Source organism: Odontesthes bonariensis, chromosome 22, assembly GCF_027942865.1.
Source record: "Odontesthes bonariensis isolate fOdoBon6 chromosome 22, fOdoBon6.hap1, whole genome shotgun sequence".
Classification (NCBI taxonomy): Eukaryota; Metazoa; Chordata; class Actinopteri; order Atheriniformes; family Atherinopsidae; genus Odontesthes; species Odontesthes bonariensis.
In genome coordinates, this window is record NC_134527.1 from 30,410,600 (window position 1) to 30,437,894 (window position 27,295).

At 40.5% G+C, this 27,295-nt stretch overlaps 1 protein-coding gene across 7 annotated transcripts; it reads left to right on the top strand.

The window, feature by feature from the left end:
- The first annotated feature begins 1,561 nt into the window (after nt 1-1,561).
- dennd1a (DENN/MADD domain containing 1A) lies at nt 1,562-27,000 on the top strand. Of its 7 annotated transcripts, none has more exons than XM_075455134.1 (23): nt 1,562-1,710; nt 2,503-2,567; nt 5,042-5,088; nt 5,351-5,400; nt 5,776-5,895; nt 6,196-6,265; nt 9,631-9,711; nt 10,018-10,071; nt 11,252-11,362; nt 12,987-13,087; nt 13,534-13,579; nt 13,753-13,854; nt 13,954-14,079; nt 14,432-14,533; nt 14,691-14,782; nt 16,837-16,873; nt 21,249-21,320; nt 21,618-21,674; nt 21,923-22,090; nt 23,160-23,224; nt 23,790-23,924; nt 24,132-24,378; nt 24,638-27,000. In XM_075455134.1, the coding sequence occupies exons 1-23, from the start codon at nt 1,694-1,696 to the stop codon at nt 25,670-25,672; spliced, it is 3,000 nt and encodes a 999-aa protein (XP_075311249.1). In that variant the 5' UTR covers nt 1,562-1,693; the 3' UTR covers nt 25,673-27,000. The 7 variants fall into 7 exon arrangements, with proteins under 7 accessions (XP_075311249.1, XP_075311250.1, XP_075311252.1 ...); XM_075455135.1 differs by having other exon boundaries at nt 21,923-22,075; XM_075455137.1 differs by lacking the exon at nt 23,790-23,924.
- The last annotated feature ends 295 nt before the right edge of the window (nt 27,001-27,295 follow it).

Here is a 27,295-nt window from a genome sequence, read left to right on the forward strand (position 1 = left end):
TGTTAACATCAGTGTGTAACATTGTAATCATATCAAGAAATACTTTACCAAACCCAAAATGTTTAAGTGTGTTAATAATGAAAGCATGTTCAATTGAGTCAAATGCTTTGCGGAAGTCCAGGAACATCATAAAACCATCATCCTTAATTAGATGATTGTAATCAATAAGATCCAGAACCAGACGGATATTATTATGGATCAACCTTCCTTTGAGAAATCCTGATTGTGTTGGGCTAATTATTTTAGAGATACCGGTTTTTAATCTTGTAGCCAAAACTTTTGTAAATATCTTGTAGTCCGTATTTAATAGTGTTATAGGTCTAAGGTTGTTTAAATTTTTTTTATCTTTTCCAGGTTTTGGAATCAATTTTATTACCCCTTGTTTCATTGTTTCCATGAGCTCTTTTTGATTAATGCATTCAACTAAAGCTTGAGACAGTAAGAATTTGATATCTTCCCAAAAGTGTTTATAGAAGTTTGTTGTTATTCCATCCGGCCCTGGTGATCGATCAGAAGCCATGTTTTTAATAGCAAGATCAAATTCATTGATAGTCAAATTTTCGTCACAAATATCTTTAAAGTTATCATCAATTACCGGAATTAAATTCTTGATTTTGTCAAAAAAGGACGTGACATTTTGCTCTGAGTACGTGGATTTGTAAAGGTTACTATAAAACTTAAAAACTTCATTTGAAATGCGTTTAGAGTCTGTGCATTCTTCTCCATTGATCAATAAACTACAGATTGAATTATGTTCTTGTCTGCGTTTTTCAAGGTTGCAAAAATAGGCTGTGTCTTTTTCTCCTTCTTCTATCCATCTGGCTCTGGACCTCACATAAGCACCCTTGGCTTTATTCAAGTACATCACATCCAATTGGCATTGCAGGTTATTAATTCTTTCTTTTTCTTCCTCAGTCCAATCTAATTTGCTATAAAGATTCATAAGTTCTTTAACCACATTTATTTCTTCTTCTCTCTTTTGTTTGTTTAGTTTTTTTACTAAATGAGATTGAGAATTTTCTAATACTAAATTTGAGAAATTCCCATTTAGATATTGATGTGCTAATAATGTCATCATTTTTAATATCCAAAATTAGTTTTTTAATAGAGTTACAGTATTCCAAATTCCTTAGCAATTGGGAATTAAATTTCCAATAATCTTTAAATTTATCACTTGGATCTTTGTTTTTTAGTATCAGATTAATAGTACAATGATCACTCAAAGGACAATTAGAGATCACCGTCTCTGTAACATACTGTGAAATTGAATGAGATATCAACCAATAATCGATGCGTGATCTAATTTGACCATTGGGTTTGTACCAAGTAAATTGTTTGATATCTTTATTCAAGGTTCTCCAGATATCTATCAAATTGTTTCAGCTGCAGTAAAGTAACGGTCATTACAGCAGCTCTATCAAACTGGCCGCTATATTGTCACATGACCACGTCGTCACCTCTTCGCCGTATTGTGGAACCTGTAGTTTTTAAAACTTTATGAAGCCTCTTAATCTGTCACAGTAAAACTACAAGTCCCAGTGTTTGTTGCGAGGTGGAGCGTGACATCCGCGTGCGTACGCACCATGGCATTGACTATCTGTATGTGACAGGTAGGCTAGCATAAAAACATCCCAGGACTGACGCATATGCGCACAGGACTCTGCTGCCGGCTGCGGTGAGGCGACTAACAAAGATGGGGTCCCGAATCAAGTAAGAACGTTGGTGCCCTGCTTTACACAAGGCCGCGCGCAGCCTGCTGCTGTGTTAGCTGTGTTCCAGGGTGTCACTGGACATTTAGAATGCAAGGCCCCGACTTGTTGCGACACTGGCTAAAAACATTGATGGTTCCCGACTCAGGGGACCCGAGAGGCAGTGCATTTGAAAGTGTTTTGAGGCTTATGAGTTCCGCTGGCATCCATAACTTAATGGAATATGGCAATACGTCATTTCGAAACCCAAGTAAGGACATCTGTAGGAGCAGCGGTCAACGTTAGTTTGAATTCGCTCTCAGTATTAGCACTGCCCAGCAGCGTCCTAAACCGGATGCTCGTCTTCAGGACTGAGGCGTGGAATAGAAACGGCCCCCTGCTGCTATGATGTCAACTTTGTGCACAAGTCTCTATTTAGGATTTGACCAATTTAGACATTTCAGATTGTTTTGGTTGTGCCACTGAGATCTACCATCACTGTAAGTTATTAAGAATGTATACGTGCGTGTGTGTCCACACACACACACACACACCAAGATTTTACCATATGCATGAACATAAGAATTGTAGTTTCTTCACTCCAGCAGAAACAAATTGCATCCAAATATTGGATAGGCTCTTCTCCACCATGTTGCACTGTCATGTTTTTACAGTAGCTCAGAAAGCACAAACCATATAATGGGTCTGGAACTATGGAGCTCAATCTCTTTAAATCCCACATGCTGTGATGAATTCCCATAATGTTGAACACAGCTGAGTTTGTGACATTTCCTTTTGTAATTTTCTGTTCCAGAGAGAATCCAGAGTCCACTTTTGAGGTATATTTGGAGGTAGTCCTTGTAGACAAGCACAGCTCTGGTAAGTTCATGAAAGTAAGGCTAATTCTGGATTATATTAATATTCTCTTTCACATGTTCATGACTGCTTTTTAAAAAAAAAATCTGTTTCAAAGAACAGAGAAAAGTTGTTCAGAAGCTTGTTCCAAATATTGCTGATTCTGAGAAAATGGATCTGCCTCACATTGTTTTTTAGACTCCCTTCATCACAGCAGGTGTATGTGTACTCAAATGTAAATTCAGTGGTTCAGCAACTGATGTAATGCATAGGATTGACCAGTATGAGCCATGTCCACAATAAGCTGGATGAGTTGCAGGAGGAATGTCAGCTTGGTTCTTTCTGTGTGGAGTTTGCATTTTCTCCCTGTCTGTGCGTGGCTTCTCTCTGGGTAACCTGTTTTAGTTTAATTAGGGATTCCAAAATGAACCAAGGAGTGAGCGTGAGAGTGCAAGCTTGTGTGGTTTGTCTCTGTGTGGCCCTGTGATGGACTGACCTCTCTGGGGTGGACCCTGCCTTTCACCTGATGCTTACCCCAACCCCCACTGAGTGGATATTCAAAATGGATGTTTTGTCAACAGTACAGAGTTGGTTGTTATCGGAATCTGTTGTAGCCGGCTGCCTCATATGTGAACTACAGCAGTGCTCTTCAGACTTTATATATGTCCAGAATTCCTCCCAATGGATTCATGTCTGGTTGTTTTGGGATAAAGCTAAAACAAATCAACTCCTCTGAAAGTTTTGTAATCTATGTTGAAAGTGTGAGGAGTCTGTGGTCTCGTTGTCTCCTTGGACTGCAGTGGTGCCACACTGCTGCTGGAGCTCTGGACATTTTCTTACCAGCCTTTTTTTCTATTAAAAATGCTGCTTGTGTTTTCTACGCTAGTTTGTATCCTTTGCTGCTGGAAAGATTTCTGCTGGTAATTCTGATGCCTTTTTACAACTGCTGTGATGTGTAACCATGGCAATGGAGAGTTGTTGACATCTGGGATCAGCTGATTGAGCTTTCCAAAGCCCAAGTAATACCTGAAAAAAGACCCCAAATCCAGATGAGTCAAAGGGAAGATATTAAGGAAACAGCAGGAACAAAACAAAGATAAAGAGGAGGAAGTTTGAACCTTTCCATGATCATCATGGGAAATTTGAGCTGATCAGCAGATTAAAAAGGATGAGATTGGAGCTCATCGTGGAAGGCTAAGGATGGAAAGAAGTGAATCTTCTAAATACTCATTATAAGCAATGAATGTACCCATCTTCACTTGCCATATAAGGGCATGTTGCATTTCAGCTTTCAGACTTCAGACTTTCAGCCTTTTTTAACTTGTTAAAAACGCAGTTCATGCTGATCTTTTTTTAAATACTTCCTTCCTTTTTCTGAAATGGTGTTGCAGGACCTCAAAATATCTGTTAAAATAGATCAGATAAATTCCTAATCAAATATAAGGATATACACCAACTATAGTGATGCTAGGAACCGCCGTCAGCATCATAAGTGTTACAAAGACACAAACCCTACATCAGACCAGTTTTCACATCAGTTCTCCTCGGGAAGCGCAGAGATTTCAGTTCTTCTGTGGATTCCCGTTTGCTTTGCAACTTTCACCATCCGTCGGATCATTTCTGACACCAGGACCTGAAGTCGCACACTATGAAATATTTCTTTTCTCTTGGTCAGCCAAATATGCTCAGATATTCCGTCTGGCCGGCCAGCCAAAGTTGATCTTTACAGCAAGTGTGTTCCTTTAAATGATTTAGATGATTTATTAGCGTTTTAAAAACTTGTCTTTGACTCTCAGATAAGTGTTTAAAACAAACATTGAGTACTGCCTCATGGGGTCACAAATGAAAAAAGTTTGGGGCAGCTGAGTTAAAGCCCCTCTTCTAAATGATAAATGTTGTGTTAGTTATTCAAATGTTCATCATTTCTTTCAGAGGCATGTTTTTCTTTCAACGTTCCTGTATTCTCTTAAAGACCCACCTCTGCTCTGTGCTGTGCGCTTTTTTTTTTTTTAAGAAGCTTCTGAACAGCCTCACTAATTCACTTTGAACTTTTCACAAAGAAGACTAGTTTATATGGCAGTAATTAGATAAGGTTTTTTGAACAAAGTACTTTCTGCACCGCAGCTTAATAAATGTTGGGTGTTGTTTTCAGATGTTTGCTGTTAAACTGTGTTATTGAGTGACAGGATCCAGTGAAAAACTTGCACCGTTAAAGTATGATCAGTGTTACTCACTTCACTTAGTCAAAAAAGTCAAAAGTCAAGTTTATGTATAGCACATTTCATGTACAAAACAGTTCAAAGTGCTTTACATCAAATAAAAGCATTGTAGCGGGGAGTGTAAGAAGCATTGAAAATACATAAAAAGAATATAAAGAGAAACAAATGAAATAATTAAAAGGATTAAAAACAAGCAACAGTCCAGATAAATTCCAAAGTTTTTGTGTGTGTGTGTTTTTGGCTTTTTAACGGAATTGACTCATGTCTGTCCTCTTCCAGCAAAGCCGGAGGTACAGAGGCAGTTCCCAGAGGACTATACAGACCAGGTCTGAAACACACAATGTCATGTTTCCTGTTTCCGCCATGTCTCATCCTGCTGACACTTAGTCTTTTACTTTTGAGCACACATTAGAACTCTTTTTTTCATGTCATGTACCATTGATACAGCTCAAGTCTGGGACAGAGCCTTTAGTTTCCATCTTTTTAATAGATGTGTTCTGTTGTCTTTACATTCTTTTCTCTCTACCCGTTTTTTTTCTTGGTTCACTTTAATACAGTGCATAATTATCCCTCATCTGTGTCTTACAGGAAACACTTCAGACTGTGCCACAGTTTTGCTTCCCTTTCAGCATGGACAGGTATTCACACGCATGGGCCTTTTTCACATATCTGTTTCTACTTATCAGAGCAAAAATAACAACCTTGTTAACCAGCCTCTGTCCCTGCTTGATAATTCCTACATGCCAAAGACAGGGGGATCAACCCACACATTGGTGTGTGCTTACACACATCTAGCTGGCATCAGCTAAGTGACGACACTTAGTGGTGTATTCCGCAATACAGGCTTGCTCCTAGGCTAAGTGTAATGATATGCAGTCCTGTGTACACTGATTTATACAACAGGTATGGATAGAGATATGGAAAATACATATGGTAGTCTTGTGTGAGCTGATCTTTTTCTTTTTCCCTCTGTCCTTTCCTGCCCTCCCTTGTGAACCTTTCTCCCCCTACAGCCTGACGGTCAACCAGGTGGGACAGAACTTCACATTTGTTTTGACTGACATTGAGAGTAAACAGAGATTTGGCTTCTGTCGCCTGTCTTCAGGTGCACACACCTGCTTTTGCATTCTCAGGTGAGTTTGTGAGCAAGCAGTCAGCGTTTGTGTCTGGGTTCAGTTATTGTGTGAAAATGAAATATGTAGTGTTCACAGGAAAATGAGGGGGGTGGTAAGAAGGCACTTTTAGTCTGTCTTTTGGTGTAATTAATCTATGCATTGTACATAACACTTACAATATTTAACTTTAACACTTTAAACTGTTTTAGTACAGGATTAATACTCTCTTCATCCAAACTGATGCAAACAGTGGGAAAATGTGTTATTTTGTTCTAAGTACATACCCCTCTTCTTTTTTTTTTCTTTTTATCCCCTCAGTTACCTGCCCTGGTTTGAAGTCTTCTACAAGCTTCTCAATATCATTGCAGATTACACTGTCAAAGGCCAGGTGAGTAATGAGAGGTCACTAATCTTGCATCCAGATTTCTTGACTACAGCCAAGAAGTTCATAACTTCATAAGTCATAACTAATAATGTGTTTGCTCATAAGCTTCAAAGTTTCTTTGTTTATCTGAAAATGTGATATTTTCCACTGCCTCTCAGTGGGCCTCATGCAAGAACATTTTCGTATTTTTATTTTTCTCTCACTTTATTTATACGAAAGTCTCGTACGAACGCGCCACGTCAGATTCAACAAACGCTGTTAACTTCGGAAAAAGTGTGTAAACGACCTGCGTAAATGATGAATGCCACCCGTGCGTATTTAAGTGCACGTGCAAGAGGATAGTATATTTGCATACTCCACGCCCAAAATGACCGAAATAAAGAAGAAATGGTTTGACATGAAAATGGCTTGGAAAAAAAAACGTCTCGCCATGGCCAGGCACTCGATGACTACAACTAAAGCCGTGTAATCAGTTGTTGCCTCATCATGATGGCACTTTGATGGGGCGGTTAATACCACACCTTCTGGTCTGCCTGGGCTGGTTCAGGTGAAGACCCTTGTTCATGCAAATCTGGCATGCCTTCTCTGGGCTATAGAGCAGTTTGCCCCCCCGCTGTATCGAGACACACCCACCTGGCCTTCAGCTCAGTGGTGCTTTGATGCGTATATGTGTGCAGTCTGTTGCTCCGATTATGTTTGGCAGTCCAGCCACGGCATGAAAGTCCCTCTTAATTTGTACTTGTTGGACAGCGGTGTATGGGAATCTGATGTACCATGTAGGGCTGAACGATTTTAAGAAAAAATTGAAATTGCGATTTTTCTGGCAGAGATTGCGATTTCGATTTCAACCACGATTTATTTTCTTTAAATCAAGTTTCAGTGTAAATTAATTCAATGCGGCTGGCCCCGGTTCGACTCCCGCACCGGGCGGCCCTGTGCTGCGTGTCTTTCCCCTCTCTCTGCCCCCTGCTTCCTGTCTCTCTCAAACTGTCCTAACATTAAAGCAGACATCCCAAGTTCCAAAGACTCATTTCAGGGAGATGCTTATCGAACCCCCCCCTCCCGGCCGTCTATTTAATTTTTGGGGGTCTCTAATTTTGCCTATTTATCAATATATTAAATTGGGTATTTTTTCAAAAGTCTTAGACAGTTAGATACTGTAATTGGCTAGTTAGATATAGGCCTACACAATTTAGTAACTAAATGTGTATTGATACTTTAAATAAGTCTTTGATACGTTTTGCTTTATTTTATAACAGCATTTAACCTACAGAAATAAAATGCATGTGATGGCGTGTTCAATTTAGCCTACCTTCACCTGTCTTTTATAGTCATTAAGTCCACTGTGGGCAATACTAAAGTCACTATTGCATACTGTGCACCTTGCCACGGTGTCATCATTCTTCACCTTCACTAGACATGGATATACTTTAGTATATATTCTACTGTAAAATGAGTCTAATATTTTCGTTTTTTACTCGAGGATTCAGCCTCTGCCATATGGCAGGATGCACAGTTTTGAGTGGTAACTTAGGTGACTGTCAGAGAGTAAATCGAAGCCCTCCCACACCGAACGTTATTGGATTATTTTGCTGACTAAACCAATCAGCGCTCCTTCTGACAAGCAGTCGCCCTGAACGTTCGTTGAACAGAGCATCGCTTTGGACAGATACGCACAAGTTTCACAAGCAACCTCTCCCCACACCCCTCTCTCTCTCGTGCCTGCGCAGTCCAAACGCGCATGGTGCACGAGTTATTATATTGCCTGCACGCTCTCACTCGCATTGAAAAACAAAAAGGACACGCCCTCGCATAGTCTAAAATCCGGGATATTTTATCCGACTCGCGGGCATCCGCGATTAACTATCAATATCAGGGAGACTCCCGGAACTGCCGGGAGACTTGGGATGTCTGTTAAAGGCATAAAAAGCCCCAAAAAATAGCTGCGGTCGGCAACTTTGTTTTAGTCATATTAGCTTGAACTGTCATGGGATTCTGGAAGTAGAATATTAAATAGGCTGTTTAGGAAAAATAACGAAATCTGTAGCTCCCTCTGAAGCCTGTAATCGTGCTTGCAAAAACCGAGCGCTCCCGGCTGTTTTTAACCAATCAAGTTGGTGGAAATATGGAATGTGGATGGAGGAATCCTACCTGTCAATCACAGCTTGTGCACATGCTGCTGAGCGTGAGTCTGCCCCAGCTTGTGTGCGCTCACACTGGTGTGAACTCACGTGCACAACCTCGTCCACAGAGGGGGAGGGGTTTGGGGGGCGATTCGGAGCTTGTTAGAGGTTGGGGGAGGGACCTGAAAGTTGTATCAGTTCGAATTTTCCGACTTTAGACTCGCAATTTTGAAAACCTGCCAACGGCAGCTTTTCAAAAAAAAAAAAAAAAAAAATTATGCACCAAAAAAAAACCGCAGCTTTGACGATCGCAAAATCGTGTTGTCTGAGATCTCGATTTTCGGTCGAAAACGATAGATCGTTCAGCCCTAGTACCATGGGTGATAAACTGATGAGAGCTTTGATGACCAAGAGGAGCGCACGACTCACAGAGGACTGAGACACCCCCAATCTGTCTCCAATCTCCCTCTGAAAGGTTCCAGTGGCCAAAAATCCAAGGGTGGTGAGGACCTGGATGTGTGGTGGAATTGGGTTTGATCGGCGTGTTTCTCTCTGGAGTTGTGGCTCTAGCAAGCTGCATATCTGCAGCAGCACAGTCCTTGGCAATCTAAATCACGATGTCAGCCATTTGTCTGTCTCCGCGGGACATCTACATGGTCTCGGAACACATGCTCTCTTCCAAGAGCCTGACGCGCTAAGGCATCCAAAAGTAGCAAGTCAGCCGCTGGTTACGCTTCCCATTGAGCTTGTTATATACAGAGTCAATTTAACCTTCAATTAGTGCATAATTTAAGTCAAACAGAATAATGCAAGAATAATTATGGGGTATAATGTATATATTTATTTATGTTTGCTTCAAAGTAATTAAATATACAATCCATTAGTCAAGCTAACTTGATTGGAATAACAGCGGACTATTTTAGGAAACTCCTACGACAGGTCTGGATCACTGTAAATTCTGTTCGTACCTGAAAGAAAACGTAAAATACGAAAAGATTGGTGAATGCGCAAATTCTCTAAAATCACTCATACGGACGATTTAAGAACAAATCTGTGCGTACCAACGGTTGTTGCATGAGGCCCATCGATCTTAGCTTTGAAGATGGAGGACATGTAATCTGCTTCTTTTGTTGTATTGTGTGCCTGACTGCACAGTAATTATTCTGATGGTGCAAGTTGTCTCCCTAACAACAAAAAGCTCTTTAATGACCCTTCCTTGTGTTTTGGGTTGTCTTAATATTTCAGGAGAGTCAGTGGCATGAGCTCCTGGCGTCGCTACATTCGCTCCCCTTACCTGAGCCTGGAGTTCCCGTTCATCTTGGAGTGGTGAGCCCAACTTCATCATATTACATCCAAAGGAACTCTATTTAAACCTGAAACACCACAAGAATCTGTTCTATACACACAGAAAATGAGATTGAGTACTGAAAAGTTTACATTAGTTGGTTTCAGGTCTGATCTACCACCATTTCTGAGTCATTCCCAGCAAACTGAGCTCAGTCATTTAGCTTTGTTATCCATTTTTATCCAGTCACCAGTAAAAGAAGCACACATGGAGGACTTTTCTTCCTCACTGTTATGGTGTGATGCATGCAAACCCTAACTTACTCTTCTTTTGCATCTTTTCTCCAGCATTCCTTCTTTACTGTGCCTGACACAAGCGAGCTCCCCAGTATACCTGAGAATGTGAGTGTTGTCATTTCTCTTATACTGGAAGTCAAATCTCAAAGTTCTTTTGCTTTTATCCACCGAAGCGCTTACTACCCTGGTTCCACAGTAGTAGTTTACACTGCTAGTATGCTCATGTGGCCATCAAAGGAGACACGTTCTACCCTTTTGTCACAAGTTGACTGAAATGTCTGTGTGTTGGACACAATGCCACGCGGTTCCAGCACAGCGGCTCCCTTTTCAGCCATGTCTTACAGTTCTGTTCGCAGCAGGTGCTTTTGCTGGGTTCTCTGAGCCCCTCGATTCCAAACCCTCTCCTCAGGGGGCTGCGCCTCTTTGAAATCAGTTCTGCAGCTTAGTACTTCCATGGAAAATTTGGACACAAATTGCAGTTTTTGGCAGTTAAGCTTGAGATAACATTTCACCAATGTTTACAAGTTTTAGATTTTGCAATAGCAGCTTCCAATGCTGCACTTCTTATGCATTCAGTAACAAATCGGCACAATTTCTAACTTCCATCTGTGGAAAAAAATTTCTCAGTAAGGATATAAGCTATTACACAAAGTACTGGTAGAGCTCATTTCTTTTTTTTAAGTTAAGTGCAAAAAGTTTGAACTTCCTACCTCTGAGGTAGGTACAGCAAATCCCTCATTATGTAAAGATGTGGGTGGAGATAAAGGTGGAGAGGCTGGAAAATGGACTCTAAGCTGGTACTATGTGATGGTACCCTGCAAAGATGAGCAGCTTGCTGATGACATGTCTTCAGACCAGATAGCCTGAAACAAAGTGGCAGGTATTTATGCCAGTTTTTGAGTTGTTGGTGACTTCAGACACTCAAATGAACCCCAGAGGGTTTTGTCCCTTTTAGATTAATTTGAACACTCGGAGAAATCTTTTTGGGATCAAATGTAGGTGTTTGATTGTTTGACAGCTGTAAGAGATGCACATTGATATATAAAAGCTCAGTACAGATCAGATGCAGAGACGGCTCTCTGAACAGGGGGTGCACAGAAAATGTTCTGGTGCAGCATTGGAAATGAGCATTTTTCCAGTAATATTTTCACTGCTGTTTGAACTTGTGACCTGTATTAGATCGACTTTATGAATGAATCAGTTTATACTCATACATTCATACTGCTTTTTGCTGTCACAACTAACTCTTATTTATTTTTCTCTTCTTTTGTTTTGACCTTTGCAGAGAAACCTAACAGAGTACTTTGTAGCAGTAGATGTCAATAACATGCTTCATCTGTATGCTAGTATGCTTTATGAACGTCGAATCCTCATCTGCTGTAGCAAACTAAGCACTGTAAGTAGATCCCACCTCCTGTTTCCTTTCCCCTACAGCTCTGTTGAATGTTTCAGCAATAAACTGGTCTTTTTATGTCTGTTGTTTTCTGTTGTAACTTCTGAACTTTGGTAATGATCCACCGGCATATCCCACACTAGCTTTAGTTTGTTCCCCTGAAACAGAGTTCCTTTATGAGCCACTCTGCTGTACTGGCTGATATGCTCCTTTATTCCAAAAACTGTGGACACTACAGACCTTTAGAAACAGACCCAACAACTGCTTAAAAGAAAGATCACTTTATTGCTGGGTCTTGTCTTTTCATGGGATTTGCTGTCATATTAAAAAAAAAAAAAAAAGAGAGAGAAAATCACTAAATTGTCCTGTAAATATGGACGATGAGTCTGTCAATCCAATGCAGGTAGGACACTTTCTGCATGTGAAGCAAAGTCAGCTGGCAGCGTTCAGTTAGGATACCAACTGAAAGACATCAATATGTTCAATGTCAGAGCTCTGTACTTTGGTGTAAACTATAAATTGTATATTTCAGTATTTCAGAGATGAGATGTTCGGTTGCCATAAGGGTGGAAGAAAAACTCTAACTTTAATTCAAAAAGATTTATTGTTTCCACTCAGCCATTCTAAGTTTTTAAAATAAAAAATAATAGAAACATTTTGTATATGTCAATATGAAACTAGAAAGAGTAATAATGGGATGCAGTGCTACTGATGGCTTTACACTGCCATTGCTTTATTCTTTCATCTCCTTTTTTACTGTTTACTACACATCCCTGAATGTGAAATAATTTGAGTGCGAGTTGGCAGATAAGCATAAAATATCTTACAATTTCAGCAGCTATAAAGAGTGTTTTTTTTTTTTATTATAAATGAATAATAATGTGGGGGGAAATGGATGATAATGATTAACCTACAGATGATCGCCAACAAAATCTTTTTGGAGCGTTTTAATGAGTTTCATTTTATTGTTCAGCAGCTTTAAAAAAATTTTCAATTATTATTAAGAGCATCAGTTTGACTGTAGCAGATAATTCCTTTTCTAAGGAAAGCTGCAGAAGTCAGTGCAGCAGACGTCCTTAGCAGGACGCAGCAGAGGCCACTGCTGTGAACACAGCAACATATCAACAGAGATACCACTCTCTCATAAAGCTGAGGAAGGCAAAAACATTCTACTTTCATCACTCCAAATAAATGCAAACGCAACTGTTTCAGGAAATGCAGCATTTGCTTTAAAACTCACCTTAAAGGAACAATTTGCCATCGTTGTGCGGTGGTATCATGTGTGAAAATACAGAAGTATTTGGGGGGGGGGGTAACAGAAATGAATCTCTGTTCACAATCCTATCATCAGCCATGGCTTGTATAATGGAAATATCAACCTATGTGATATTCAAACTGCATGAGTGTTCAAGAGGGCATGACAGCATGAAGTTAATAAAACTTTAAGGAGAGGAACTTGGTAGGCAAATTCTTCTTTCCTCTGCCTGACACATACATAGCATTTATTCCTCAGCTTTTAATCAATTATTGTTATTATCATTATACAGTATAAATACATTTTATTTGTGACTGTTTTTGAAATAATCCCACATGAGACCTCACGTTGTTGCCTTGATATTTTCCACAGTTAACGGCCTGTGTCCATGGCTCTGCGGCCATGTTGTATCCAATGCACTGGCAGCATGTGTACATTCCTGTCCTCCCTCAGCATCTGTTGGACTACTGCTGGTGAGTGTGTCGGCCATTATTCAAAGTTCTGTTGAGCACACTATGTTCCCATTTAAAGGACTATAAATCACCTTTCTTTATATGTAGATTTTTGATGTTTTTTGTTAGAATATTACAGCAGCTCAGTGGCTGGGACTGCAAGTCAGTGTTTACATGCCTTACAGCTGATAAATGGTTAAGAAAAAAGGCTATAAAAGCATGTATATGTACCTGTCATGTAAAGACTGTTGTGCACTGTTATCTGACTTTGCACTTCATTGATAGATAACAAGTATTTGTGCCATTATTCATTTATTTATTGTTTTAAAGAAAAGGCATAGTGCTCGTCCAAGTCTCGGGGACCAGATGGCTAAAAGTGTCGTTTTCTGATCCTTTTGCTGTGCTCAGATGCCATAACCTCTGAGGCATGACTTTGAACCTTTTATTCTTTCTTTTTATCCGCACAGCGCTCCTATGCCCTACCTTATTGGAGTACATTCCAGCCTGATGGAGGTAGGTATCCACAACTGTGTGGCATTCTTGAACGAATCAAAGGGATACTTTAACTGAACCTTATCCTTCTTTCTTGGTACTGACAAAAAATGTTAATGATCCAAAGTCGGAGCAAGGACTGTGTGTCCTTAGTTATCTGTCACAATGCCATTTGTTCTGTCTGTTGCTTGTAGAAAGTTCGAGGGATGGCCCTGGATGATGTGGTCGTCCTAAATGTGGACACAAACACACTGGAAACCCCCTATGATGACCTCCAAAGTCTTCCGAATGATGTGGTGAGGAACCGCAGTCACTGCAGGAACACTGCAGTCAGGTGTCACCATTATCAGATTAAAATGAGTGTGTCCTAATACGTGGGACTCCCTGTACAACAGGTTGCACCGTTAAAAAGTCGCCTGAAGAAGGTTTCAACAACAACGGGTGATGGTGTGGCTCGAGCCTTCCTCAAGAGCCAGGCAGCTCTTTTTGGCAGCTACAGGAGTGCCCTGCAGATCGAGCCGGTCAGTAGGTCTGTTAGAGGAGGGAGCAGAACAGAGAGACTTTCTCTCTATTAGTCTAAACTTGCTGCTAACAACTACAATAAATGAAAGCCATACTCTATTAAAGCACTAAAGTGTTTGTGCAGAATCACATTGATTTTTTTCTTTTTCTCCATTGACATCCGCTCGTGGATATAATTTTGGCTCAGTGTTTGTTTTATTTGAGATAAATGTCATTTTCGCTGCAGTTAGATGAGACTAACCTCGTTGTAATTGTGTCTTCAGTCGCAGTAAGAGGTCGATCACGCATTTCTAAGAGAATTTAAAAGCTCAAACACCACTGAACTTAGTGTTGTGTTTTGCTTCATGGTAGGGAGAACCAATAACATTTAGTGAAGAAAGCTTTATCAACCATCGCTCCAGTGCCATGAGACACTTCCTTCAGAATGCCATTCAGCTGCAGCTCTTCAAACAGGTACTCACACTCACACACACACACACACACACACAGCCTTTAGCTTAAGCTAACCTGAACCAGAGAAATATGGCTGCACAGAGGTACAAGCCCTTGCAGACTGCTATATTTCAGTCTTCCTCTTCCAGCATTACACATTTTCTGCTTCTGAATGCAGTTCATCGATGGCCGCTTGGACCTGCTAAACTCAGGAGAAGGTTTCAGTGACATCTTTGAGGAGGAGATCAGCATGGGTGAATATGCAGGCAAGTCAACAGGAAGGTTTGGTTTCTTTTCATATAAAGTGCACCTATGCATTTAAAGGATAAGACCGGTTTTTTGACATTGGGCCCTTGATTTCACATTATAACATGATGTTCTACTCACCCCTGCTTGTTGTTGGTCATTTGGAGCTGTTCCGAAGATATTCGCGAGGCGTCTGGCTGCTCTCTTGAGATATTCGGCCATGAAACGGTTTCCTATGGGCAAGCTTATACAGGCACAAACTATGCTGTTTATAATTTATTAATTACTCTACACTAGCACTGATAACGTGGAGGTGCGTCGCTTACTTAAAAAAATCCGGGTTACTAATTTTGAATTTTAGCCGAATAAATAGGCAGCAGGTCTGTGGGCTGTCTGTGGTAGTAGCACGACGATGACGTCAGTAACACCCACTTTACGACAAAAATTCAAAATTACAGTAACCCGGATTTTTTTAAGTAAGCGACGCACCTCCACGTTATCAGTGCTAATGTACAGTAATTAATAAATTATAAACAGCATAGTTTGTGCCTGTATAAGCTTGCCCATAGGAAACCGTTTCATGGCCGAATATCTCAAGAGAGCAGCCAGACGCCTCTCGAATATCTTCGGAACAGCTCCAAATGTTCAACAACAAGCAGGGGTGAGTAGAACATCATGTTATAATGTGAAATCAAGGGCCCAATGTAAAAAAAAAACGGTCTTATCCTTTAAGGGAGAACCCAAAAATGACTGTGGTGTTTGACACGAAAACTAAACGACCCATAAAAATGCCCACATCTTAACTCTGTTAGGGCTGGGTGATAAAACCATTGAGAGATAGGAAACATGGTCATATACTAGATTACATTCGTCCATCTTTTGACAGACAATACGAATAGCCAATGACAACAAGAGTTGTGCCGCGCTGAACCAATCACGTGGCTGGAACAGAGCCATGCCAGCAACATTTGAAACGAACAAAATAATGATTTTGAAATAATTGGTTTGCTGTGTCTTATCGTGATATATATCAATGTCCACTGATGTATCGTGACATGACTTTTTTTCCTATATGGCCCAGCCCTACTCTCAGTCATAGAACCTAAGCTAACCCTTGAGTAAGCACAAGGGAATAGAAGTTAAGACTTTAGAACTTGTCCTCAGGCCATTTGAGCTCACAACCTACCACAGATTAAAAAAGAAAAAAGACCACCCGCTGACTCTGTGTGTAGATAAAAGTACTTTAGATTATTAAGTAGATTATTATTGAGACATGAGGTTCAAATGGCAGTTTACACAATTCCACAGCTCCAGACAAGAGATTAAAGCTGCAGTCTGCAGGATTTGTTGTTGTCATACGTAAAGTCCTAATTTTTGGCATTTTAAGAGTTTACATGATCTATCAGAACGCTTGAAGTTGAAAACGGTGACCTCCGTAGTCGCAAAATGCAAGAAATGCTTATTTTTTAACCAAAAAATAAATAGTTATTCAACTTCCTGTCCCGCCCCATCAAAACACATGAGAACTCGTGCACGTCTACGTGCACACCAGATGCGCGTACACGACTCCTCATTCATCAACTCACCTGTCATTTGCGATCATGGAAGACACAGTAAGTAGACTAGCCCGTAATGAAGTTCAATAGTCTAGATAAATAAGCGTGGGGACGAGCCTACCTTGTATCGCGCGTGCACAATCGGTGATTGACAGGCAGCAGAGCCCAGCTCGTAACCTGATTGGTTACCTTTTACCGGTCCGGTCTGCAATTTTGTAAACAAACCTGCTGGCTTTGGAGGGACCTAGCGGGACATATAGGGGACCTAGAGAACTCATTTTTTTTTGTATTGGGGTATTTAATGTACTACTTTCAGAATCCCCGGACAGTTCCAGGCATTATGCTTGAAAAAGAGTTGCAGACTGCAGCTTTAAAGAGAAAAGGATGTGGTCGCAGCACTGCTTTGCAGCCGGCAGGTCAGTAGCACACGACTGCAGCTGCTCTCTCAGTGGCACACCATGGGTGTGCAGTTTGTGTGGAACATGCTGATCATTGGGTGTTGTGACTTTCTCTCACAGGCAGCGACAAGAACTACCATCAGTGGCTGTTCACTGTGAAGGTGAGCAATTCATAAACACAAATAAAATATGCTGAATACATATTTTTGTTCTGCTTCTGCTTACACTCTTAGTCTTAAATTCATACTTCATAAGCTGACTGTATTATCCCAGGTAACCATTGGATATTTATCTTTGATTCATTCCTTTTTTCTGTCTTTCTTTTTCTCCACCACCAGGGGGTGTACTACACAAAAAGATTAGTGGCTGAGCAAACTGTAAAGTTCAAAGATTGCTTTGGCCGAACTTATAACCTGCTCCAGAACACTTTAAATTTGGAGTTTTGGTTGGAAAAAAACTCATTGAAACCAAGGAGATCACTGACAGTGTAACAGCATTTAAAGCGCATAATTGACCTTTAACAAGCACTGACAGATTGTTAAATAACTGTCCATAATTCAGCTTTCACTTTAAAAGTCACTCACTGTGCCACATTTTGATGTTGATCAAGTTTTAGCATTTTCATTACCCAAATTTAACCACAATACAATATTTATTGGTGACATTTTTTTCAGCATTTAATCCATAAAAGAACTGACCCACCATGGATTGTAATCTTGACTAAAAATCAGCCCTCCAGACGGGAACTTTTGATCCACTAAAGAAGCTGCAGTTCTAGTAAAACAGAGTAGGGTGTTACCATGGGAACCATGCTTTCAATTGGTGAATAAGAATGGATTGAGTACATTTTTATATATTTTCCCATTGCTGATATCTGATCTAACACACTGAAAATAAAATTTGTCCAGGTCGAAGAATCAATGAATAAATAATTAAGAAAATTTTCTGTTGACATCACGGAATGGGCTGAGCGACGCTTGCGTTGGTTCGATGGTTCTGCAACACCGCCTGTCCCTGACACACACAGCACATTTCCTCTCTGTACCACCTCCCTTACTGTGAAATTTCACAGTGTTTCTGCCACTGTGAAGGAAAATTCCTAATTCCCCATCTTGAAGTCTAGGTCAGTCTTAGTTTTACCTCTGGACGGTCATGTTGTCACATGTTCACTGTGAGATTTTCATTGGTGCACAGAGGACTGTTGGCAACTCTCTAAGAACTGAGTCTTTGTGATCTTGACCTAACTTGCTTCATTCATGTTTCCGTTGTGAAAGCTAGCCTTTCTGCACTTCTGGTTCAGGACAGTAAAAGTTTTACCCCAGAAAATAGTTTCTTTAATATGTTCTCACTGATTGCTTATTTTCATCAGGCAGCAGCTGTTTCTGACCTTTCGCTGGCATGTAAAAATTCTTGATACAATGATTTAGAAATATAGCCAGCCTTCTTTGCTTTTGACTGTATGTCAAAGTTTGTTGGATGAGCTGTTTTCAGCTGAAGTTGCCATTAAAGACGAGTGGGAAATGAATAATTCATCCTGTTACTTTTGCACAATGTAATTTTTGAGGAAACGTCCTCTGCTGTTGGTTTGTGTGGAGTCGCACTCGGCCAGTAGGTGGTCAGAATGTGTCTTCAGGAAGGATTGCATGGAGTTTTTCAAAAGAATTCTGACAGAAGTGTCCTGGACCAAAGTGTTTTTTCAGGTCTGTGCAACTAAAGGTTGCGCTACATGGACCTTTTTTCTTTTTTTTTTTTTTTTAAACCCATCCACCACCCCCCCCTTATGGGGGACCTATGTTTTCTTTCTTTCTTCTCACTTTAATAATTTCTTCCATATTTTCCTTCGTTCTTTTTCTCTTTCTTCATACAATCCTCAAGGCACAGAAATAAGGCAAATTATAACATATATTAGAGGACAATAATTGGACAAAGAAAAAAGAGAGAAAAAATACAAAAAAAACAAAAAAACAATATGTGTCCCCCAACATTTCAAAACCATATATTAACTACCCCCCCCCCCCCCCCCCCCCCTCCCCATACACCACCCCAGGAAGGAATTGTAACATATGTTTTGTGTGCTGATGTACTTTGAAATTATACCTTAAACATTTAAGAAATTAAATGAAAATCAAAACAAAACAAAAACCTAAGGCCATCCTTCTCCATCTTTTATCTTAAACCACCTGTCTGCATAGATTATTTTACCTGTCTCCCATGCCATTGTACATTCTATTTTACAATAGTGTCTGACATAATTCTTAAAGGCTCTTAAATTTAACTGTTTTAAATCCATCATTTTATTTATAAAAACTTTTCCCAACAAAAGAATGATATTATGTATTGCCTGGCTTTCATTTGCCAAATCGCCCAGGAGTACTGTAGGGAGATCTAAACGCAAGTTGATATCATATTTTAACAGCCAACTTTGTAATTCGAGCCAGAATATAACAACTGAAGGACAGTACCAAAATAAATGTTCTGTGGTCTCTTCTTCTTCTAAACAAAATCGACAGAATGGATTTGCCTCTATACCCCAAATATGCAGCATTTTCTTTGTGTTTAAGTATTTAAAAATTAACTTGTATTGAAAAAAACGTATTTTTATATCCAGTGATGCTTCGTAAAAATTATTGAATATTTCTTTCCATGGAAGAGGACAATCTATCATTTTTTCCCAGCTATCAAAAACTTTACATGGGAACTCCACCAATTTATCCGTTTGTAAATAAAATGTGTATATTTCCTTGTTAATTTTTGTTCGGTTTAGCCATTTGTACTGCTTTATATTTGGTCTGCACACTAAATTATTATCCCAGCTAGTTTTAATTTTTTGTCTCCAACTTAAAGGCAGAGACGCAATTAATTGATTATACTGTTGAATAGTACATACCTCCCCATACATAATTCTTACTTGACTATATGGAAGGATCTCACATTTTTCATTCAAAATGTCTTTAACAAAAATAATTCCTTTACTAAACATGTGCTTAAAAAAGATTACTTGTCCTCCACTTAATATATTTGAATTAAACCATAACATTTGTTGTAATATTTCTTCTACTTTTTCAGGAGGGTAATACTGGAAATGTAGCCAGCTTTGTAGTGCTTCCGTTAAGAAGGTAGAAGCTTTATAACTAATGCTTACCATCTTATCAAAGTGTGTTGGGCTAATCTGTAAAAATGGGTACAGTTTTTTCTCAAACATTGGATGAATGTTTTCAAGTAACTTGCTTGAGAACCAGTCTGGGTTAAAATAAAATTTTTGTATGAGAGATGCTTTTAATGATTTGTTCATTGACCTCAGGTTCAACAGTTGCATACCACCTACCTCATAATCATTGTAAAGATATGCTCGTCTAATTTTATCTTTTTTGCCATTCCAAATAAACTTAAATATTTGTTTTTCATATTCTTTAAAGAAAACTTCAGGTGGTGAAGGAAGTGCTAACATTAAATAAGTAAATTGAGACACAACTAAAGAATTTATAAGTGTTACCTTACCATAAATAGTTAGATTTTTGCCTTGCCATGGCTGTAAAATAGAACATATCCTACTCAACTTGTTTTTATAATTAATTAAAGATATGTCTCCGATGTTCTGGGGTATGTGGATACCAAGAATATTAACAGCTCCATCTACCCATTCCACTGGAAGATCACAGGGAAGATGGAAATCACTATTCTTCAAATTGCCAAGTCTCAATATGCGACATTTCTCATAATTGGGTTTAAGCCCTGATATTTTTGAAAATGTATTCAGATCACTAATCAGATTATGGAGCGATGCATTGTCTGGTTCTAACATAAAACTAGAATCATCTGCATACATACAGACTTTATTATTAATACCATTTAATTCTAAACCCTTTATCTCTCTATTAGATCTTATTTTCATTGCCAAGATTTCAATTGCAATGATAAAAAGATAGGGGGACAGAGGACAGCCTTGTTTGACTCCCCTTCTTATTGCTATTGACTTGGATAAATGTCCATTATTTAGAACTTTACAGACAGAGCCTTCATACATCACTTTGATCCACTCTATTAAAGAGTCTCCAAAGTTGAAGTGGTTTAAACATCTGTTAATAAAGCCCCAACTGATTTTGTCGAAAGCTTTCTCAAAGTCAGCTATGAATATTAGTCCAGCCTTATTTTTATGATCATAGTGTTCAACTATTTCTAATATTTGTCTGATGCTATTTGATATATTCCGTCCTTGTATAAAACCTGTTTGATCATTATGTATTATGGGTGAGAGTACTTTTTTTATTCTTGTTGCAATGCATTTTGCCAGTATTTTTGAGTCATACCCCTGTAAGGTCAGTGGTCTCCAGTTTTTGAGTCGTGTTGGGTCTTTATATTTTCCATTTGAGTCTTGTTTGAGCAACAAAGAGACTACACTTTGTTTTTGTGAATCAGAGAGTGTACCTTTTTCGTAAGAAAAGTTACACTACATGGACCTTTTGAGATTTGTCAGACCCTTGAAAACGTGACTTGCATGTCTGCCTCTTAACTGCTTTGCAAATGTTTTCTTTCCAGAAAGGGGGTGGGGCTATCTTCCAAACTGTGAAGACGAAGGCAAACCCAGCAATGAAGACCGTTTACAAGTTTGTAAGCACTTCCCCATTTAAACTAGACAATGAACCATTAGCTGGAAATGCATGTAAAAGTTCTGCTTTCATTCACTTTGTTCCTGCCGTTTCTCAGTCTGTAACAAAAGACATTAAAAGCTAATTGTTCTGGTGTTCCACAGTTACACCCTGTACTTTTATCCTGATGGTTTTCACCATCGAATGGGATTCATCACTTAATGATTGTCTGCTCTTTCTTTTGAGATACACAAGTTAGTTGTTGATGAGCAGCAAGAACGATGAAGATGGCAGTGATGTGGTTCTGTTTGTTCAACAGGCAAAGGACCATGCTAAAATGCGCATCAAGGAAGTCAGAAGCCGGTTGAAACAGAGGGTATGTAGCTCTACACTGCTAAAACAGTAGCTGGGATATTGCTTCATCACCCCTAATAGCAAAGGTTGTAACCATTCTTGTTTTTTTCTTTACAAAAAAAAAAATCCTAAACACTGCCTTGCCTTAACTGAACCCATGGGCCTCCCTAGCCGAGACGTGCAGCCTCCCTCCCCATCTCCCTTCCCTTGCAGTACCATCACTCCTTTCTCCCAGATCACCCTCCACCTCCCTGTGTTCCCCTTTCGCAGGAGCAGACAGAGAATGGCTTCTCAACTGCAGGGTCAGCGGTCATCGATGATGACGGTATGGCGGGGTTTGCCTCCCCCGCTGGTGCAGTACCCAGTGAGGGGCCACTGCGGACCTGGGAGGACCGTAGGCCAATCACTGTGCACTTTGGACAGGTGGGCCTAAATGAGGTGAGATGAGGGGCAAGAAGGAAAAGGGGTTTTGAGGAAGTTCACTTAGCTACAATGAGAACATGTGCAGATTGAGTAATAGATCCGTATAAAGCATTAGGCTGTATGAACAGTCTTAGGGTTAGGGTAGGGTTCCAAAGTAATTCCTCAGGATCGGTATGAAATGAAGCCTTTTTTAATGGATCAGTATCAGTTAAAGAGTTTGAGATCAGGTGAGTGTTCAGGCAAATGAGGTAATTCTCTTTTGTTTCAAAATGTGTGAACATCAAGGCCACACTGGTGCAAGTTACTGTATTCTGACAAGTGGATCGGCAAAACACAAACTGCCTTAAAAAATTCTGTTGCCAAATACACTGCTCCAAAAAATAATTTAGGATTAGGAACACCTAAACAACACAATGGAACTCCAAGTCATCCCACTTCTGTGAAAACACATTCCACTATGTAATGAATCAACTGGAATAATTCATTCATTGAGATCTAGGAAGTGTTATTTTAGTGTTCCCTTTATTTTTTTTGAGCAGTGTATGTTATCAGACTTCCCTCTTAATCATTGTAACTTTATTTCTACAGCCCTTTACAGACAATCCTTACGGTGTACCAAAGTGCTTTACAGCAGGTAATAAATTAAGAGAAGAATAAGTAAAAACAATAAAAGAACAGTGAAAGCAATAAAATACAACAAAATCGAATAAGATAAGTGTCATCATACTACTGGGTATTAAAAGCAATCCTAAGCTCATGACTATGATCATAATACCTAATCATACCTAAGCTATGGCGAAGCTCAGTGTAGTTAATATTCATTTAGCAGCCTCTTCTTCTCATGTTACATGTAAAATAAGAGGCCTCACCTGCAGCATCACAACAGCCGTCCATAACTGGTTTATTTCTGTGCCCGTTCATCTGGTTCCCTTCAGTAATTCCGTGCTGCTTACACTTACTTTGCAGCATGACATCGGGACTCTTTCAGATCGTTAACTCTGATTTTTCAAGCACTTCTCACATTCCTGTTGGTCACCGGAGGTATCGTTCCCATTTTTGAAATCGTATTTATTCTTTTCTACAGGCTCGGCCTCCGACACTATTGAAGAGACCAAGCAGCAATGTGAGTCTGGAAAGCAGCTCTGACCAGTAAGCCTGTCTTCATTAAATACACTGAATGCCTTCACACACAAGCTGAAAGACAAATGACATTTCCATATTTTTGATTGGTTCCTGAACCATGAGTCTAAATGAATGGGTGAGTTAATTGATTGATAGATAAATAAATGATGGACGCACATAACAGTCTCTGTGTTAGAACTCAGAGCAAGGCATGTGATGTTGGAGCCCTCTGGGTGCAGTTATTAACTAATAGGTCTCATCTTTGGGACTGTAGAGTGACATCTGTCAGTTATTGTTGGTACTCTAAAGGCTTTTCTATTTCACTCCCATGCTGTAATGCCACTCAGGTTTTCTGATATTTAATTGAATTGATTTTTAAATGTTATAGGAAAGCTGACATTTCAAGATTAGTCGACTCATTCACATGAATATTTATTGTAGTCTACCCAGTAACGCACTAACACTGTAATTGAATGAAGCCTGAAATTCTTCTCATTTCAGCTTTCCTTTTCCATTCTTTCCTGTCCCTTTTTAATGGACTAATGTTTGTAATGCGCTATGAATTTTCTGTTCTTTCCTCTCCTTGCTGTAGCTCTATCCGTCCTACTCGTCACTACACAATCTTTCTGTCTGAGGATTCCTCCGGGGACGAGCTCCAATATGACGACTCCATCTCTGGCTTTCCTGACAGTTTTCTCTTCGCTGTCCCTTTTGATTGGTCACCTTTGTACGCATCTCTCTGTTTGCTTTTGCATTGATTTCTCTGCCTTTCTGTCTAATGAAAGTATGTTTGCACATGTTTATGGCCAGGGAAAGGAAGTTTTGGATCAGATTTGGATTAGAGAGTTGCAGAAGCGTAGTTTGGATGTAGAAAAGCTGGATTAGTGGTTTGACAGTTGATCGGATTGTTTTGTTTTTCTTACTTTTCCTGCAGGCCACAGCCGTACCGCTCCCTAAAAGAAGTGGAGTTGATGGAAGGGGATGATATGGGTTTAGGAGCTGAAAGCCACACTGCCCCTCCCAGTCCAGTTACTGAAAAGTTCTCCAATATCAACCTGCTGGGGGACATTTTCGGCTGTCAAGACGAGCCTGACGGCCAACCCATCACCCTCGCCAAAAGTCTGGAAGACCTTAGAACTCCCAAAGACTCTGAGGAGCTCCAAACCAAATTCAGCTACCAGGTCAGACTAGTTCTAGTTAGTGGTGATGATTTAGGAGTTTTTTTTTTTTCCAACCATTAGAGAATTCAGTTGAACTAATTCAAGTCTTCACTACATTCATGTTCAGGAACATGTTTTCCTCAAGTTCCAAGCAGAATGTCATGAATGCAATGCTGAGTGGCAAATGAATGCTAAAAAGGATTGGCTGGGCTAACTGTAAAAAGCAAATGATCTGCTGGAATGGTCCTGTTGAACCCAGCTCTCTTATTTGTGCTTGCAGCGGATGGACCTGAGTGTCAGTGAAAACACACGAACGCTTCCAGGCCTCAAGCTCTCCAACCCTTACAACAAGCTTTGGTGCACAGGGCAGGACAAAGCAGGCCTGCCTGTTTTAATGCCCACTGCCTGTGAGAGACCTCCATCTGTCCAACTCCCTGCGCAGACAGAAGCCCCCTCCCCCGGCTGTGAACCCTCTGCCACAGCCCTCAACCCCTTGGACCCATCCTCGCCTGGCAACATCACTATTCCTCGTCCTCTCGGAAGGAAGACGCCTGAGCTTGGTGCTGTCCTCGGCCCCCCTGTGGCCCAGCCGCTCTCTAAACCTGCAGGATTGGCTGAGGGAAGGACTACATTGGGGGGACAAGAGTTCAGACAAGCTCTGAGCATGACCGCCGATGAAGACCTGCTGAGACCCACCAAGGATGCTGAGGACAGTACAGATCTGATAAGTCTTCTTGATCCTCTGAACAACTCGGCCCAGGTTCAAATGGACCCTGTACGGACTGACGGGGTCGCCATAAGCACACCATCTACCTGCAGACCGACTCTACCCCCCAGACCCCATCCACAGGGCCTGCCTCCCTTCAGTCTGCATCCTCACATATCACTGAACCCTTTTGCACAGTCTCGTCAGCACTACTCACCGACTGTAAGTGGAAATCCCTTCAATGCAGTCTACGGGCCTCCGCCGGGCTCCCTGAGCACTGCGTCCCAGCTGCAGTCCATCTCTGCGCTGTCAGGCCTCTACAGACAGTATTCACCCGGCAGTTCCACCCTGCCACTGGCCTACGGAGGACCCCCGTCAGCCTTCCCCTCCTCCGTGGCCTCGCTGCCTCACTCCTCTGACAGCAGTCATGGCCTCTCCACATCTGTCTTCAGCACAGCCCTGAACACGCAGGGAAGGCTGCCTCAGGCCCAGGGAGACGGCCAGAAAGTTCCGGATCCATTTGGGGACCTGTTGAGTATGGCCAAATCAGTTCCACCACAGAAGAAGAAGGTGGAGGACCTTCGGAGGAAGTGGGAAACATTTGACTAAAGCTGAACACTATATGTATGCACAAAGGTACCCGCTCCTGTCAGAATTTTCCTTTGTTGTCTCAATGATGCGTCACCTCTGATACTGCCTGCTCTGACAACCAGAGAAGAATATCAGTTTAAGACGTCCTTCTCCTCAATATGCACATATGCACTCTGACACCATGCTGATGAATAGATAGCATCCGTGGTTGTTCTTCCTAAACTTCTGTTCTTAATTATGATGGTGTTGTCCACCAGAGACGGTAAGTCCAGTACACAGTGGAGTGTCTAATTATCTGGAGTTTCTCAGAAAGGATCTGTCAACATGAGGAGTGTGCAGTATTTCAGATGTGAGAATCTGGTTAGAGGAGAATGTGAGTTCCTTCAGTAACGCAACACACACACATATGACACTGGAAAGATGTTCAGTTGCTTATTGTTCCCGTGCTATGGAGGCCCCCCATCTGTCTGGTTGCAGAACACACACGGCAGTGACCACTTTGAAGGTACCAGAAGATGAAATCATGTCCCGCCTCAAACAGAATAACACTGGGATCAGCAAATCAACGAGGAAAAAGATCTTATAGATCAGAAAAGGTTTCTAATCAGCTTATTTATTGAAATGTGTGTGTAATGAAATGTATCATCAATTCTATTAAAACGATTCTAAAACATAATTATCTTATAATTAAGATAAGTTTTAATATGATTTTGGATTTTTTTTTTTGCATTTCTGTAATGACAGGATTTTCTGCTGCCGTTGTGTACAGAGAGACGTTCTCCAAATGAATCAGATGAGGGTTCATATCCTGGCCAGAAAGTCCTGATCCAGTAGGCAGGAATAGTGACCCCCCCCCGTTCCGTTCCAGCAGTTCAGTGTTGCTTCTCACAAGCAAATTTTCCTAACTGCTCCCTCTTGTGTCATTTGTTTTCAGTGCTACATTTCCATACTGTTGACTTTAGATGCGATTCAGCTTCATGAATAACGTGCTCTACCTTCTGAAACGATGCATAGGTCCCATTCACAGCAAGACATGGCTTATTGATGTCAAATCCTACAGTGAGGCGCTATTATCAGCAGCTAATCTGCTATACTTTACATCCTAACAACATGCTGTAGATGCAGAATGTGCTGCATCTCAATCCTGCAGTTCATCTGCTTTGTGTGTGTGTGTGTGTGTGTGTGTGAGTGTGTGTGAGATGTATTCCTTTTCTGTTGACCTTCATAATGAATTCTGTTTTGTCTCCCTGTGACCTGTGAAGATTTTGCCTCGCCATTCTTAAAGAATACATTTAAGCAAACCAACAGACTAATGATTTCAAATATTTCTGTGTAATTAAACATATTAAGATTTTGAAAAGCTGTATTGGATGATCTGGTATTTGAAAGGATCCTTTGGCACTCTGCTCCAGAATCCTGATGTAACTTTAATTATACACTGACCTGTGGGGGGGCCCTGGAGCTGGCGATCACTCCTTTGGGCTCTCAGTGGACTGAGCTTGCTTCCGCTGTGCTTGAGAACTGAGAGGGGGGTCGACCTCAGGAGGACAGAATCATCAGTGGAAATGATTACCTTTGCTTCCAGTCATACTTTTAACCAGAATATGTCCTATAAACATGTAGCAGTACAGGCCTTTAGCA

Coding starts and splice junctions, on each gene's coding strand:
- dennd1a (XM_075455134.1), top strand. Junction 14,080..14,431: donor GTGCCCTGCAGATCGAGCCG/GTCAGTAGGTCT, acceptor GCTTCATGGTAG/GGAGAACCAATAACATTTAG. Junction 24,379..24,637: donor AAACCAAATTCAGCTACCAG/GTCAGACTAGTT, acceptor TTGTGCTTGCAG/CGGATGGACCTGAGTGTCAG.